At 38.1% G+C, this 18,319-nt stretch overlaps 2 protein-coding genes across 2 annotated transcripts in view; both read right to left on the reverse strand.

The window, feature by feature from the left end:
- The window catches only part of LOC103264226 (coiled-coil domain-containing protein 138-like), a gene marked incomplete at its 3' end in the record, with an annotated part of 53,763 nt that extends 52,905 nt beyond the window's left edge, over positions 1-858 (reverse strand). The window contains exons 1-2 of the mRNA XM_021714361.1: positions 845-858; positions 49-378 (exon numbers count right to left, since the gene is read on the reverse strand). Of these exons, the coding sequence (XP_021570036.1) occupies positions 49-378; positions 845-858 (344 nt within the window). The remainder of the gene's footprint in view (positions 1-48; positions 379-844) is intronic.
- A 398-nt stretch (positions 859-1,256) lies between these two features.
- LOC103264213 (E3 SUMO-protein ligase RanBP2) overlaps positions 1,257-18,319 on the reverse strand; it is a 51,755-nt gene continuing 34,692 nt past the window's right edge. The window contains exons 20-28 of the mRNA XM_008061859.2: positions 14,752-14,922; positions 14,033-14,125; positions 13,578-13,756; positions 10,619-10,823; positions 8,853-8,954; positions 4,353-4,498; positions 3,369-3,642; positions 2,912-3,246; positions 1,257-2,466 (exon numbers count right to left, since the gene is read on the reverse strand). Coding sequence (XP_008060050.2) covers positions 2,161-2,466; positions 2,912-3,246; positions 3,369-3,642; positions 4,353-4,498; positions 8,853-8,954; positions 10,619-10,823; positions 13,578-13,756; positions 14,033-14,125; positions 14,752-14,922 — 1,811 coding nt within the window. The 3' untranslated portion in view covers positions 1,257-2,160. The remainder of the gene's footprint in view (positions 2,467-2,911; positions 3,247-3,368; positions 3,643-4,352; positions 4,499-8,852; positions 8,955-10,618; positions 10,824-13,577; positions 13,757-14,032; positions 14,126-14,751; positions 14,923-18,319) is intronic.

An 18,319-nucleotide genomic window follows, 5' to 3' on the forward strand; every position in this document is an offset into this window, starting at 1 on the left:
GGCCCCAGCAGCAGGAGCCCCGTGCCCGCTCCTGCGCAGCCGGCGCACCCGGGCCGCCTGGCTTGGTTTGCGTCCCCGGCTTCCCTGGGGAAAGACGCCCTCGGAAGAGAACGTGCGCTGACGCGGAGGCGGCGAAACCCAGAAGGGCGGCAGCACGGAGGCATCAGAACCGGCGAGTTAAAAAGCGGCCTCGCGCGGCGGACAAGGCATCTCAGCAGGCGCCGTGCACGGCACGGAGCGCACGTGGAAGGTGACCGAAGTCTGAACGTGTCCGAGCGACCCAGACACACACGCGTATACACAAATTCCGGGCTTGGGGGCACGCCCTCGTTGACCACGTCGGTGACTACATGGCTAAGAGAGTCACCAAGTCCTTTCCTGACGGTGACACAGAGACTTCCTCATAAATGCCGCAAACCGCCTTTAAACAGCTCTGGAATACTGGGAAAATCTGTTCACGTGTCATTTTGTCAGATTTCTGCTCAAAATGTTTAAAGCTTTTACTTCCTAACTTTAAAGCTTTAGGACAGCATAGAAATCTGTAAAAGTTGTCTTAAAAAGCACTTATGCTTATCTAAGAATTTAATCTAAAATCATAACCACGGCAACTGTCTCTGCTGAAAAGTTACAACACACGTAGTTACATTAATTTGTATTACACAGATTTCCAAAGAAGCTAATTTGAAATATTAAATGTGCATATATGTAGTCCCTAGTTCTCTTCAGGGTTCAGCTGATAATTTGGAGTAGGTTTCTTTCAGGAATCTGGCTTTGTGGCCAAGTGGGTTTAGTGATGGTATGACATCCCTGCCCTTACTGGACTGGTGGCTGAACAAGAACTTACTGTAGGATGCTCATTTCCAAATCTCCTCATAATAGGGAATAAAGCATTTCATCACGAAACAAAATGAGATGATTTCACTGGGAAGAGTACAGGAGGACAAGAGAGAGTCAATATTCATGATTGGAATATACAAATTCTGTGCTTTAACTGAATTCTCTGTAGTTGTATTCAGTAGGCCAGTAAGAACATTCCATATGGCATCCCAAAGGCAAACGTTACCAGTATGCCTAACATTTGACGCAAGCCATTTCCAAATACATTTTCAGTGTATATCAAACTTGAGAAGAATCATTTCCTTAGGCACTCTGAAAATTATGTGGCAGTTTGAGTTTAAATGACTTGTATTCACGCCTAGTACCAGAATGAACAGACAACTAGATGCACAAGTAATGAATTTTTTAAATATCATGGCTCTTATGAATTATTACTTTATTTCTGCTACAAAATTTACCAGAAAATTTACTGCAACAATCTAGTATAAAGCAAATCTTTAACCAAAGAACATGGTATAGACCTTCTAAAAACATTCATACTTTATAACATTAACTGCAAGAAAAAATTCAATTTCTGTCATCAGAACCAAGCTGCAGCTTCTGAGGTAGTAGAGACAGATGACAGAAAAGTCAAATTTAAAAAGAAAAGCAAAACCCTAAGGAGACAGTCAATTTGTTTAAAATGCAAACATCAACTTAAAATCTCTGGAGGGCACAGGAAGCAACATTTTAAGAAAGGAAGGTACTCTATTTAAAAGGTAACTGGTCACTACACAGGAGGTGTCAAGGGTACAGAAGAGCACTTTGGTTACTATTCCTTCTGTGGCTCTACCCACTCATAACTGAGTCTCTATGCAAAAACAAGCACACCAATAATTAAGATTACCAAATATATTTCAAATCTAAAATAAAATTATCCAAGGTGTGGTCCCTTTATTCAAAGAGCAAGTATACCATGCAGGAAGTCCAGACATCTTAAATGGAATTAAACTTGAATTGCATATATCATATTCCTTCAATAGTTTGAGAAGGTCTATTGCTTTTAACAAGATTAGTATTATTTCATTTTAATACAAATATGTCAGGAGTACATAAACACAAGTACACCTGAAATACACCAGTGTTTAAACTTTTATTTCACACCATGCAAGGTCAATTATAACACATTAAAAAGTGACAACAGCTATAAGCTGCAATTTTACATTTATACATTGGAAACGTCCATTTTCAAAAGCTGAACATAATTACCATATTGTCTTTAATGGCTAAGCTTCAATTCAACTGCTTATATAGATAAAATTTACTATGAAAAAAACAATGATTTTATATCTGTCCACATTCTGTGATACTTATTCTTCGACTAACAGATCCTTTAGGAGAACCAAATGATTCAATCTTTTTCACAGTATCCATGCCATCCTTAACAAACCCAAATACTACATGCTTAAAGTCCAAATGTTCTGCTTTTTTCAGTGTTATAAAGAATTGAGAATTATTGGTATCCCGGCCTCGATTGGCCATGGAGAGTAAGCCAGGACCAGTATGTTTCACGTTAAAATTTTCATCTTCAAATTTGTCTCCATAAATGGACTGTCCTCCTGTCCCATCATGTTTGGTGATATCTCCCCCCTGAAAAAAGATTTCAGTTAATAGAAATCCCGAGTTAAAGATTATAATATACACAGAACTCATCGCTACAGGATAAATCCTAAAACCCAGCTTCCTTAAGAATGCAGTTTGAAAACTAAGAAATAATTATTTCTAGAAAAAAGATTAAAGGACCACTTGAGACCAGCCTGAGCAACATAGCAAGACCTGGCCTCTACAAAAAAATTTTAAAAATTAGTCAGGCATGGTGGCATGCGCCTGTGGTCCCAGCTACTTGGCAGGCTGAGGTGGGAGGATCGCTTAATCCCAGAGTTCAAGGCTGCAGCAAATTATGACTGTGCCACTGTACTTCAGTCTCAGTGACACCTCTCAAAAGAAAAAAAGAGAACTACAGGATTAGGTCAAGGAAAAACAGATTTCCCAAGTTTAGTGTGGTGTACTCTTCTATACTCCCATTAATACTTACTTGGCAAACAAAATCTGGAATTACTCTGTGAAAAATTGAGTTCTTGAAACCAAAGCCCTTCTCCCCAGTACAAAGTGCTCTGAAATTCTCAGCAGTTTGAGGAACAATGTTTGAAAATAATTCCATAGTTATCCGTCCTAGAGGTTCACCGTCTGCACAAACATCAAAAAATACCAGAGGGTTGGTATCCTTTGATAATTCTGCTGCCAGTGATACATGTCCTTTCTGGAGTTTCAATAAATTCTGCTGACATTCTTCAAATTTTTTCTTAAAACAATCAGCCACTTCTTTAGTTTTAAATCTCACTGCGAGCTGTTCCACTTTTGCTTCTCCATCTATTGAGGGGGAGAAGAAGTGAGTTTAGTATTAAAATAACTTATAAATTGTTTTATGTGTTTGTTATGGATTTTAGAATAGCCCAAAAAATGAAAAGTAGCATTTGAATATAGAAACTCACCAGCATAATCTGAGGCAGTCCAAACTAAAGCGTTATTCGACACATTCAGAGGTTTTAATTCCATTGTTTTGGTAATAACATGGTTTGCACACACTTTCAAGACCTGGTCTCTTCTCATTAGGATTCGATAGTAACTCTTCATTGTATGCCAAAGAATCTTTATATCTCCAACACCACGCTCCTTCCACTGACTGACATCCCGATCCCATCTATAAAGTTTGGCTCTCTCTTTAAACAAAATTTCTTCATCTTCTTCTCCAGATTTTACTTCTACCTATAATAGTACATGAAATGATGTATAAGCTGATCCTTATAACGAATTCCATGACAAATTCCTAAGATCTAAATTCTTTGAGGTGTTTTCTTTGTGGTGGCACTAACAGATTTTGTAGTATCAAGATAACTGGCTATACACAAAAGGGCTAGGAATAAATCTAATTTGGTTAGGCAATAAAGACCTGATTCGTCATTAAATATTTTTCTTTTACACATCTTTTGTAAACTAAATTCCTTCTTTTATAAGGACAGAAGATGTGTTCAAAAGTGTTTACTACTGAAGAGAAATGTTACCTACTGATTAAGGTTGGAAAATGACAAAATAATTTTCCTAGAACAATATCTTCTTGTCCAAAAAAAGGTAAAGGTTACTGTTCATTGAAAGGACTCTAGCAAGTATAAGATCAGATATTTTTGTTCCCAGAATTATGTCATTAACAACAAACATGATATTTTAACAAGATATGAAAAAATTATGTCTTCCCTACAATGGCATAGAGAATTTACAAAGTGACATTTATATAAAAGTGTATTTAAAGAGACAATTTGTACTTAAAGGCTGCATGTCTAATAAACAGAGACTCCATTTCAAACTGTAAATGCTCTAAAAGAAATGCAAACAATATCCCGCTATCACAAGCCAGGAAGAAACTTAAACTTAGAATAAAAGGTAAGTTGCTAGTAAAACTCGCACTGCTTCACATTTACCTCTGGTAATGACACTATTGGTTCGAAATGGATGTCTTCATCATGAACTACTTCTTCATCACTAGCATCTTCATCCTCGCCAACTTTACTGGTCGGCGGTGTTCCGAACACAGTTGCTCCAGTATTTGCCCACTGGAAATTTGTGTCTGATGAATAAATTAGGATATTTCAGCAACCATGTCTTTTTCGTGCATTTTGCATCCCCTTCTTAGATTACTTGATCAGTGCATCTAAATTCCCAACAATGTAATATATACAATTTGAAATGTTTAAAATTATATTATTCCAGCAAGTTTAACTCATACAGTAAGCACAGAATTCATTCAGTACTGTCTGTGCTTAGAGATACAAAGATATGATCGGCTCTGTCTTGGCTAAAGTTCCTAATATAAACTATACAAGAACTTCCAATAATTAAGTAGGTTCTTAAAAGTACAGACCTTGAATCTTTGGAAACTAAACCTGGCTATCACCTGTAGTTTATTACTAAAACCTTTCACTACATGAGAAAGATAATTTTTGCCAGGCTGTTGATAGTAACAATGGGAGACACTTGCTGACTCCAACTACCCTAAGGGATACTAGACCATTAAGGCGTTTGACTTTTATGTAGGTGAACAATGATGGTCTCTCTCCCCCAAATATCTCAATTAAGATAACCCAGCCTAAAACATTCCCCATTCTCTTAGGAAAAGTCTTAAGAAGGAAAAAAGTCAGAGCACATAAAAAGTAACTCAGCACCTTGAGGAAAACAAAACGAACAAAAAAAAAATCAACTCCCTACAAGGCAGATTTAATGGAGAAAAAACATTGTTTAAGAAAAGAAGGTAGCCAGGCTCGGTGGCTCAGCCTGTCATCCCGCGCCTTTGGGAGGCTGAGGTGAGTAGATTGCCTGAGCCCGTGGGTTCGAGACCCACCTGGGCAGCAAGACCTCATCTCTACAATAAATAAAAAAATCAGCCGGGCGTGGTAGCACATGCCTGTAATTCTGGCTACTCGGAAGGCTGAGGCGGAAGGATCGCCGGAGCCCAGCAGGTGGAGGCTGCGGTGGCCGGGAGTGGCCACTGCACTCCAGTCTGGGCGACAGAGTGGGACTCCAACTCAAAAAAAAAAAAAAAAAAAAAAGAAAAGAAAAGAAGGTAAAAGTTCTTAAAGATATACAAGAAAATAATTGCATAGGAAAGATCTGAGAACAGAGAAAGCAAAACCTCAGGTTGTATAGGGACTTCCCAAGAATAATAAGCAGTGATCTGGTTGAGATTCAAATGTAGCACTCCAAAATAACTGTTCAGCAACCCAAACAAAGATTTAACTGAAAAATAACTCCAGGGGACAAGTAGCAGAAGAATTCAAAATTCTTTCAAAGCAGTGGTTCTCCACCCTGGGTGTACATTAGAATCACCCATTTGCAAAAAAAGCCATTTGTAAAATATCAATGTCTGGGTCTCTGGACCAGAGATGCCAATAAAGCTATCGGCCAGTTCTTTTTAAAAAGCTCCCAGGTGAGTTGAATACAAAGCCAAGCTGAAAACCACTTCCCTAATGGGACTAGAAGATAGAACTTTATAAAAACATAAAAGATATGCAGTGAATAATCAGTATGAATTTCAAAATAACAGTTCTAGGTAAGAGTACCTAGAAGTGTCTGTGTGTATTTCGTGGAAACATTAAAAAGTCTGAAGCAGTTGGGCACAGTGGCTCACACCTGTAATGGCAGCGCTGAGGTGATCCTCTCACTGAAGCTGAGGTGAGAGGACTGCCTGAGCCCAGGAGTTAGAGACCAGCCTGGGCAACATGGTGAGACCTCATCTCTAAAATAAATTAAAAAAGTAGCCAGCTGGGCTCAGTGGCTTAGCCCATAATTCTGCGCTTTGGAAGGCTGGGGTGAGTGGATTGCCTGAGCCCGCGGGTTTGAGACCCGCCTGGGCAATTTGGCGAGACCTCATCTCTACAACAAATCAAAAATTAGACAGGAGTGGTAGCGCACGCCTGTAGTTCCAGCTGCTTGGAAGGCTGAGCAGAAGGATCGCCAGCACCCAGCAGGTCGAGGCTGCAGTGGCCGGGAGCGTGCCACTGCACTCCAGTCAGGGTGACAGAGTAAGACTTCAACTCAAAAAAAGAAAAAAGTAGCCAGGTGTGGTGGCACACACATGCAGTCCCAGCTACTTGGAAGGATTTCAGTCTAGCCTGAGCCCAGGAGGTCGAGGCTGTGGTAGCTGTGATCATGCCACTACACTCCAGTCTGGGAGAGAGTGAGACTATGACTCAAAATAAATAGATAAGTAAATAAATAAAAATAAAAAGCAAATACAATAAAATTTCAATCTGTGTCAAAGCTGGGCAGTAGCTTAACAGATGTATTTTATTATTCTCTTGGTTTTCATATGAAATATTACACAACAGAAAGGAACAATCAATGATCAATAGACCTGTGTGAATAGAACTTTCAAAAAAAAAAGACTATACAAAGGAAAAGAAGAAAACAAATGAAACAGAAATAAATTAATAAAAAGAAAAATGAACAAATGAAGAAAAAGTAACCACCATAGAAATAATAGAAAAGGGCAAAGCTCCCCTGAGCTCAAAACTAGGCAAAAAAAAAAGTTTAGGATCAAAAAGGTCCAAACAATGTCTGGTACAGGTTAAAAAAAAAAAAAGAAAAAGGTATCTACATTCTGGTGAAATTTATGAACCTCTAAAAAACAGTAAGTCCTACAAGCTCTTCATCGGAGGAAAACAAGACTGAAACTCTAAATTATCTGGAAATTTATAAAAGTAGAACCGACTGGGTAACCCTCTCGGGTCCCCTCCCACTGTGGGAGGTTTTCTGTCCTCTCAATAAATCCTGCTTTTAAAAAAAAAAGTATAATCTACTACAGGGGATTTGATCAAATAGTTTCAAATGCTATCTTTAACAAGTGCAATCTCAACTAAGCATTCCAGAGACAAGAAAACTAAAAGTAAAGACAAAATGTGAAGGAATAAAAACTACAAATAAAAGGAGAACTGATAAAACCAAAGCTGCTGTTTTGAAAAGACAGGCATAAATTCCTGTCAAACCTAAGAACAAAATAGTGAAAAATGAGACGTAAAAACAGCCTGATGAATAATCTCATTAAAAATGACAAGTATTTCGCGGCAGTGGCTCACACCTGTAATCCCAGCACTTTGGGAGGCTGGGACAGGAGGACTGCTTGAGTCCAGGAGTTTGAGACCAGCCTATGCAACTAGTGAGAACTTGTCTCCACACACACACAAAAAAATTAAAAATTAGTCAGGCATGGTGGTGCATGCCTACACAGTCCCAGCTACTTGGGAGGCCGAAGCGGAAGGATCACCTGAGCTTAGGAGTTTGAGGCTGTGGTGAGCCATAACTGTGCCACTGCATTCCAGCCTGGGTGACAAGAGTGAGACCTCAACTCTAAAAATAAAAATAAAAAATAAAAACAAGTGTGGTGAGGAGCAAATGTTAGTGAGATAGGCTTTTTAAGGCATGGTTTCCTCCTGCCTTAAAGAACCCAACTTTAGTCCTGCCCACTTCATACAATAGTGTACAACACTGATACACTACCTGTTACACTGAGTAACAAGTAGCCTAACATCACTTTTTATTTGACTTTTTTATGAATAACTGTACCTATTGTATTGCTATATTTACTGACATATGATTACCCTTTGATTTCAGGCTTTTTAATAAATTAAAACAAAAATAAACTTGACATCAGTAAAGTCATGCATTCCAACGTAACATCATATCTGAAGGTAATTTCTGAAAGTTTTATGTGTTTCTACAGGTGACAGGAGCTGTGAAAAAGGTGTAAATATGTAGGAAGAAAGAACATCATTCTGAATTGCATGAATCAGTTAATCAAATATCTTCAATAAGATTTATTCTACAAACCAAACATCTTGTACAAAATAATTTAGATGGTGCTGCAACCACAGATATGAAAGACATAAGAAAATATACGGCCTAATGTTGATAAACTGGAAACAACCAAGGAAATTGATTATTTTCTAAAAATGGTACTGAAATAGATTAAAGATAGAAACACTACTGAAGGAGATGGGAAAGCACATCAATAAAAAGCTTAGATCCCTTAAACTGAGATCCCAAAATGGTGAAAAACAGACAACCATAAAATCGCCTCCTTAAAATATGTAAATACTCACATTTTTAAATATTGACAAATTAAATCTATAGTTAAAAGAACAGTGTTACCAAAGTCGAGGTTATTCCAAAGCTGAAATGGATCTCCATTTCAGGATGAAGTAGACTACCAGCGTGACACTAATTTAAGAGAAAATTTCTATGATTATATTAATAAATGACAAAACTAATAAAATACAGAAGCCATTATTAAACCACTGCACAAACAGGGGTGGAAGTGGGGGAAGAAACTTCCAACTTCATTACAACACTGTAACAAAGGACTCCTTTTTTTCAGTTGTGTTTGATTCTGTAACATGATCATTTAAAATCTTTCCTCCTGATCTTACCTTTAGAACCAAAAGCAAAATCCCCAGAATTACTGGAAGCCAAGTCGGCAAATGACAGCCCTGTGCTACTTCCAAATCCAAATGTGACTGTTTTGCTTTCCACTGGCAAAAAGAAAAGAATAGTTTACTGTTTCATTTAATGTATATCAAAGACCAAAGCTTTACCCAAAACCCCGAGAGAAAAGTGGGGCTTCCTATGCTACAGGATGAGGTTGCAAAATAGATCCAATTCTGAGTTTCTTCAGGTTCTTAGTTTTACAGGCACCACTACAAACAATCCTGCAATCTTACGTACCAAAAGCATGCTGAAGTTACTTTTATAATGAGATGCAGAACCATTTATAGTAAGCCAAATAGAAAATACTGTTTCTGCTGTGTAGAGTCTTCTATATCTAAAGCAAGCATCCAGTAGGAGGTCAGGTCTTACGAAATATCTGCATAAAAACATTTTCTGTTCTGTATTTTAATGTCATAAAAACCAAATGTCTCATTTATACTTGGTCATCAGGACTTCTGGGGTCTTGTATTGCTTCCACCAACGTGCAGCTGAAAGCCCTCTGCCTTACATTCCTCATCTGAAAATGTATGGGGTTTTAGGTGTGAAGTTACCTTCCTCTTCTAGCATATTAAGACTCTCATGTGCCTATAAATGTAATATTTGTGACATTTAAGACTACTTTAAAAAAAATTAGGTAGACAAATGTACACATATAAAGCAATACAATTTAAAGACACACTTCCCCTATAAGAAAGGGACTGGCAGTAGTGGGAAATTGCCAGGGGAGAAGGGGTGGGATTGGCAGTTGAGGGAAACTGCTAGGGGAGGGAAGGGCACACCTCATCAACAAGGATACCTGCATAATCAACGTTTTATACCTAACCCTAAATTGTACCCCACATCTTTAAAAAAAGACACGCTTCCCAACTCCCCACATCCCACTTAAAAACTGAAATGGAAAAACAAGGGAGCAAGCAATACCATATATTAGTGACTGTAACTGAATACTTAATTTAGCAAGCTTTGAGGCTGGTGAAGAAAATGAGACACAGGCTAGGCGGAGTGGCTCACGCCTGCAATACCAGCACTTTGGGAGGCTGGGGTGAGAGGACTGCCTGAGCCCACGGGTTCAATACCAGCCTGGGCAACTTGGTGAGACTTCATCTCTAAGATACATCAAAAAATTAGCCGGGTAAGGTGGCACATGCCTGTACTTCCAGCTACTTGGAAGGCCGAGGCAGAAGGATCGCCTGAACCCAGCAGGTTGAGGCTGCGGTGGCCATGAGCGTGCCTCTGCCCTCCAGCCTGGGTGACAGAGTGAGACTCCAACTCAAAAAAAAAAAAAGAAACTGAGAGACATTTACAAATTTTAAGACTATTATAATATTTCTACAATTACTTCACAGATATCATTAAAACATTTCAAATATGCTTGAGCAATAATTCAAACAATATTAAAATGAAAATGCTATCACAAAGGAAATTACCATGTAAGCAAACTACTGTCTCTGATGCTAAAGCAGACAGATCAAAGTCACAATTCTTTGTATTCCCTAACAACCATATCTCTAATAATAATAAAAACACAGCTTATTATTGTTTAAAGGCAGTATGATTTTTCTCTTATTACAAATATCTTACGCCCCTTTTACACATCCCAAAATTTGTTTTAAATGGAGTTTTTTAGGATCTACCTTTAAACGTCTATCTTCTCAAGTATATCTTCTCACTTATTTAATGCATGATATAAACATATATCAAGTTTTACCTTGGCTTGTAGAATCTGCATCAATTTCCTTTCTAGTAGACAAATCCACAGGTATGTCTGCCACTCCAGAGGAAACAGGTGGTGAACGAACAGATTCGGCAGTAGAATCGGGTTCTTCTGATTTGTTTAAGAAAGGTGATGTCGCTTCAGTCCGGCCTGTATCCATACTGCCAGCGGTGCTAGTTATTTCCTCGCTCTGAGACTTCTACCAAGAGGAAGCAGCAAAATGCTGTGCCATTAAATACCGATTTACAAAAAAAAGATCATATTGTAAAAGAAATCGAAGATGTGGACTTCTGGACAAGATGGAATAAATACACTTCACCCTCTCTCTCCTGAAATCTGCAACTAGATGCCTGAACTGAAACACACGGAGCAACTATAAGAAGCCTTAGAATGGGGGATAAAAGCAGAAGAACAAAGATCTCAGAACCAGAAAAATAATCTGATAGTGAGACCCACATGGGGTTTTTCTGCCTGCCCTATATCCCAGTCTGGGTGCCAGAGCAGACCCCCCAAAAAAATTTAAAACTACAAAATTAAAAACTAAAAAATTAGCCAGGCACGGTGGTGTGTACCTGTAGTACCAGCTACTCAGGAGGCTGAGGCAGGATTGCCTGAGTCCAGGAGACTGAGGCTGTGGGAGTCGTGAACGTACCACTGCACTCCAGCTTGAGCAAAAAGAGTGAGATCCCCCAACTAAAAAAAAAAAAAAAAAAAAAAATTCCATGATACTAATGCTCCAAGAAGGACAGGCAAAAATCCTTAAAATAAATGAAAAGATATGTTCTTGGCAGAGAAATAGAATAAAAAAAGAACCAAATGGGAATTTTACAAATGAAAAATGCAGTAACAGAAATAAATTTTATAGACATCATCTAACAACAGTACACACATTCTTCACAAGCTCACATGCTACACTTACCAAGAAAGACCACAATCTAGGCCATAAACTATACTTCAACAACGTTAAAAGAACAGAATTCATATACAGTATACTCTCAAACTGCAATGAAATTAAACTTGAAATCACTGACCGAAATATTAGGTGGAAAAATCTGAAACTATCTGGAGATCAAACAACATGCTTCTCAATAACATATGTCAAAAAAGAAAGCACAAGAGAAATTTAAAATATTCTGAATAAAAATGAAAAATAGAACAACAAAATTTGTGACAGGCAGTGAAAGCAAGGATTAGGGGATACTTACAGTCCTAACGCAAAAATTTTAAAGCTCTAAAATCAATAATCTAAACATACACCTTAGGAAACTAGGGAAAGAAATGCAAAATAAATCACAGCAATAGGAAGAAATAATAAAACAATCAGAAATCAATAATACAAGAGATCAAATCCAGCAATATTTAAAAAGAATTAGACACCACAACCAAGTGAGATTTATTCCAGGGATGCAAGGTTGGTTCACCATGTGAAAATGCATTACAGGCCAGAAATCATGGGTCATCCTGTGATCCCAGCTTAATAAGGTATTACCAGGAAATAAATAAACTAATAAATTAATAATATGTACATATATAAACACACATAAATTTGACACCAATTCTTTAACAGTCATAAATTATTAAAACTCATTCAAGAAGAAGATGACTTGAACAGTCTTGTATTTGTTGTATTTTTAGAATCTTAAGAAAACTCTAGACATCGATGGTTTCAATTGGTAAAAAATTACCCAAACATTTAAAGGAGAAATGGCACCAATTTGATACCCTCTCTTCCAGAAAATAACGGGACATATGGAAATATGTCCCAATTTTTTTCACGATACCAGCATGACCTTTTTTTAAATAAAGAGACAGGGTCTCATCACACATTATACCCTCAAACTCCTAGGCTCAAGCGATCGTCCTACTAAGCCTTCTGAGTAGCTGGGACTATAAACGCATACCACTGTGCCTGACCAGCATTATTCTTATATGGAAGCCAAAACCAATATCAGAAAACTAAATGATTAACATCACTGATGAATATAAATCCAGAAATATAATAAAATTTACACAAACTGAATTCAACCACATATAAAAATTACAGTATACATGACCAAGTGAAGTTTATAGCAGGAATGCAAAGTAAGTTTTTTGAACATTTGAAAATTCACAGATTAAATTTAAAAAACCACATGACTACATCAATAGTGTAAAAAAATTTCACAAAATTCAACAGCCATACAAGGTAAAAACTCTAAACCACTTTGGGTGACAATGATGTGTCACTGTAGGTTCATCAACTGTAACAAATGTATAAAGATTCATCTTTGGCCAGGTACAGTGGCTCGCAGCTGTAATCCCAGCACTTTGGGATACTAAGGCGAGAGGACTGCCTGAGCCCATGGGTTCGAGATCAGCCTAGGCAACATGGTGAGACCTCATCTCTACAATAAATCAAAAAACCAGGCAGGCATGGTAGTGCATGCCTGTAGTTCCAGCTACTTGTAAGGCTGAAGCAGAAGGATCAACTGCACCCAGCAAGTCAAGGCTGCAGTAACCATGAGCGTGTCACTGCACTCCAACCTGGGCAACAGAGTGAGACTCCAACCCAAAAAAAAAAAAAGATTAAACTTTCCATAGAAATTTTAGAGTTAGCTTGTCTGTACCTGCAAAAAATCCTGGTAGGGTTATGATTGGTACTGTGCTAAACCTATAGATCAATTTTAGAAAAACTGATACTCTATTTTGAGTGCTCCAATCCATGAACACTAGCCTCCTGATTTATTTAGTCTTCTTTTATTTCATCAATGTCTTGTAGTTTTTAGCACACACAGCCTACACATACTGTATAGAACAAAATTCCTCCTCCCCTGGTCATAGCTGATCGGTAGATCCCTAAAGCCATCTATCTGCTAGCCATGACTTATTATCACTACTTGGTAAGAACCTCGGAATGTTTACTGCACCGACAAAGGCACCACAACCAACAGGAAAACAACAGAGAACCTCTTACTTGAGCTTCCTGAACTTTTTGAAGCTCTGACTGAAAGTCTTCTCCATTTCCATTGTCTTCATCAGTATCACTGCAGACTCCACAAAAAAATGTAGGCGGCAGTTTTAACGTATCTGCTTTTGCCTTCTCTTCATCTGTTGGCTTCTTTTCCCAAACAATAACACATTCTTTCTCATGATCTGAAAAGTCCACACAACACAAGCAAAAGAAAAGATGAAATCCAACTACTTTCCACGGAGGACTTGTAATCTACAGACTCAGGTAACGAGACCCGTGGAATGTTAATGGAGAACAAGGACCACCAAGATAATCTTTTTCACCCAAAATATCTTAAATATTTTAAATCATCATAAACATATTACATAAGTAAAATAAATACTTACAAAAGTGATCAAACTAGGTTGCTCCTTGTAAACGGAAGATTTGTTCAAAACACTACAGTCATTTTAACATACCTGCCAGATTTTCTTCCACTGGCCTACATTTTTCTGAGTCATCCAGATACAGCTTTCCATTAAGTTTCTTCACAGCTGTTTCGAAATCTTCATCTTAAAATACAATTGGTTAAAAGAAGTTCTAGTTAAGTTTCAGGAGTTTTCCTAGTAGACACCTAGAGATTAACTCAAATTTCTTCCTTTCCCTCACACTTGACATTCAAATTCCAGCCAATTTTGCTAATTCTATATCCTTAATACTTCTTGTTAGAATGTTAGCTCAGACTCTCCTCTTGAGCTGCTCTATCATTTTAGTTCATCTTCCAAGCTCCCTGTCCCATAGCCCAATCCTCCACACCACTGCCCAACAGCTTCTTCTGAGACTTTTCTGAGCATGCACAGAATTGCCAAGTTTTAAAACTCTACTGTGACACACAGTTTCCCATCACGGAAACCTTGCCTGCCTCATCTCTCTCCAACACCTCTAAGTCTCTAAGAAAAGTATGATTAAATTCCTTCCCAACACCTGACTGACACACAAGCCATCCAGAAAATGCTTGCTTATACTGCAGTTCTTCTGATCATTCTATCCACTGACTATACCTGCATTCAGGGTAAAAATCTACCTGCAAGGATATCAGTAATAAGTCTTAAGAGGCAGGCTTAAAATAAGTAAACCATCTCCCAATTCTACTAAGATTAGTAGGAACAGAGTGTTTTTTAAATGCCAAAAGACTTACCATCCTCCTCTTCTTCACTAATGTAATCTGGTCTATTCTTATAGCAGAAGAAAGTTGGAGGAAGTTGAAGTTTGTTTGCAAGGGCTTTTTGCTCAGCAGTTGGAGTTCGTTCATATACAATGAGAACATCGTCATCTGAGGGAGAATGTTCAGGTTTATTCTTTTCTTTTGCTATAACACAAGTCAAAAAAAATTGGTAAAGGCAAGGTAGTAAGTACTGAAATTAATTTTCTTTTCTTTTCTTTTTTTTTTTTTTTTGAGTTGGAGTCTCACTCTGTTGCCCAGGCTGGAGTGCAGTGGCACACTCACAACCACCCCAGCGTTGACCCACTGGGCTCCTGCAACTCCGCCTCAGCCTTCCAAGTAGCCAGAACTACAGGCGCATGCTACCACTCCCGGCCAATTTTCTACTTATTGTAGAGACGAGGTCTCACTAAGTTTCCCGGGTTGGTCTCGAACTTGTGGGCTCAGGCAATCCACTTGCCTCAGCCTCCCAAAGTGCTGGGATTACAGGCTGAGCCACCGAGCCCAGCTGAAATTAATTTTCTAACTAAATACAAAAACTATGAAACTTATCCATGGGTTAAAACAGAATACTGATTTAAAAAAAAAAATTATACATACTTTGATGCAGACACAGCTCTATAATAAACATAAATTAGAATTAACAAACTGACTTAGTGACCCATGAAAAATCCTTAGTAATCACAGAATCTACTTATAACCAAAAAAAAAAAAAAAAAAAATGCGGTTACTTACTTGGCACTCAAAAGAATTCTACTAATTTCTATAATTTAAAAAGGTGTTTTAAAGTGCTACCATAATCATATTTGGCATAGCAAATTACACTTTATCAAAATATCCATGCATTTGCAAAAACTGAAAAAAAATCTTAAAGTATCAGCAAACATTAGTAGATATATGAAACTAATCCAAAGCCAACCTTAATTAGTTCCTATAAAAAAAGTTAACAATTGCCAAGAATGGTAGGTGATTAGAATTGCATCCAGTTTTCCCTATTTCCAAGCACGATCCTAGATACAATTAAATAAGAACTGCTATGCTATGGATAAATAATACTGTAAAATCTTAGACAATTTCTATGGCTAAGAAACCCTGCCAATGAAAAAGGCAAAAATTTAGGAGAAAGGAATTTCATATGTAAGTTGATCTGGTTTATTTTTATTTTTTATTTTTTTTGAGTTGGAGTCTCACTCTGTCACCCAGACTGGAGTGCAGTGGCCGCTTCTGGCCACCGCAGCCTCAACCTGCTGGGCTCCAGCGATCCTTCCACCTCAGCCTTTCAAGTGACTGGAACTATAGACGCGTGCTACCACGCCCAGCTAATTTTTTATTTATTGTAGAGATGAAATCTCGCCAAGTTGCCCTGGCAGGTCTCGAACCCGCGAGCTCAGGCAATCCATTCACCTCAGCCTCCCAAGATGCGGGATTACAGGCTGAGCCACGGAGCCCGGCTTGATCTGGTTTATAAAAAATAATTTCTGGCTAAAGGAATTAATAAAGTAAGCCAGTCACAAAGCATGCCATGTCCCAGTGGTGCTACGGAAACCTTTTCTAGTGCTATGCTGTCCAATATGGTAGCCTAACCACATTTGGCTATTAAAACTTTGAAAGGTGGCTACTCTATCGATGGCCCTACCACCCTGAACGTGCCCAATCTCATCTGAAAGGTGGCTAGTTTAAATTGAGATGTACTTTTAAGTGTAAATGTACATAATGGATTTTGAAGACTTGATATGAAAAAAATGTAAAATATCATATTATTTATATTGGTTAAAAGTTAAAATTATTCTTTGGACATAACAGGTAAATCAAATATATTCTTAAAATCAACTTCATCTGTTTCCCTCTCTTCCACCTTTTTCTTTTCACTTTTTAAATATGGCTAACAGAAAATTTTATTTTCTTAGAGACAGGGTCTTGCTCTGTCACCCAGAAACACAGGCACAGGCAATCCTCCCTGACAGCCAGGGCTGCCGGTGCATGCCGCTGTGCCTGGCTACTTGCATGTGTGCATGTGTGGGACGTGTGCAGACCCGCTCACGCAGGCGGGTCTCCACTCCTGGCCTCAAGCGGCCCTCCTGCTTCAGCCACCCCAGCAGTTCAGACTGGGGACAGGAGCCGCCACGCCCAGCTGAAAACTTCAAATTACACATAAGGGCCCTATTCTATTTCTACTGGATAACACTGCTCTAGAGAACAAGACTCCTTCCTTACACACTTGCCCCCTCCATTTTCCTCATGTCTAACGTCTTCATTTCTAAGGTCCTCTGGGACTATGATATTATCAGATTAAAGATTGGAAATGAAACAAGAACAAGGCTCTGTGTTCTACAGCAGTATATCGGTAAATCTGCTTAGGCTAGAGATTCTTCACCTAGAGCCCAGACACTGTGTACATGTATACTCCACTTTTCTATAAAGTCTACACTTTTCAAATTTCTCAAAGACTGTCATCTTTAATAATAAAAGATTAAAAAACCCGAAATCCAAGGACTGTCACTTAACCACTGTACTTGTCTGGCACTCTCAAAATGTGTTACTGGATACTAATGGTGAGTTTTCATTTCCAATCTTGCTCCTGAAGGTCTTTAAGAAATTCCATTTCCTACTGTTCCACTCTGGTAGCAACACTTACTTCTACAAATAATCTGTGCTACATATATGACAGATAAGCAACAGAACAGTGGCTGTTAAAAATGGGGTCTACTTCCAAATACAACATTTTTCTAAACTATGTACAAAAAACATAGCCCTAAAGGGACACTTTGTTCCATATCATATACATGCTGCTGCTACTACTACGTTTGACTACTGGCAGACACTAATGGCTAAAGATAAGGGTTAGATAAAACATAGGTCTTCACTAAGCAGAGCTGAACTAACAGAGCAACTCAGCAAAAAATAATAAAGTGCAATAATGAGAAAACATGACTTCTGAGCACATTTAAAAAAAAAAAGCATTAAAGGGTGTCATGCCACCAAAAAGTACTTTGCTTAAACTGGCATTCTTTTAACATGCAGGTTGTAGTGTTAAGTACTTAATTTCATACAGCCACAGCTACTTTGCTAAGGACCACCAGCTGCTGAAAACTGCTATCATCTCATACTGAGAATGCTAGCTCTATACCTTTGCTCTCAGGCTGTGAGGAAGGGGTGCTGGTCCAAAAGGCCATGGGATTAGATTTAAAAAGGCTAAAGTTAAATCCTAAAAAATAAAGAATATTTCATTTTTAAACATGTTAGGAAAGAAAATGAGTATTATTTTTAAAAGGCAGAATTCCTCAATATATATCAATTTGGTTGTCTTATGTATTCATATATCCCTGCGGTTTCATTCTTTGCTCATTTAGTAAGTGATGGTAAAATTCATATATAAAACTGTAACATCCCAATACCATGTTCTTTAACTGACAAAATAATAAACTGAATGATGAAAACGAATACTTAAAAAAACAGCTATGTTGATGCATGATTCATGTTCATGAGTCCTTAAACTGTCTGAGTTACTTTGGTCTGACCGACCGTGATATAAATATATTCCAAT

This window comes from Carlito syrichta, unplaced genomic scaffold (genome assembly GCF_000164805.1).
Source record: "Carlito syrichta isolate Samal-C Ts95f unplaced genomic scaffold, Tarsius_syrichta-2.0.1 Scaffold305632, whole genome shotgun sequence".
In the NCBI taxonomy this organism is placed as follows: Eukaryota; Metazoa; Chordata; class Mammalia; order Primates; family Tarsiidae; genus Carlito; species Carlito syrichta.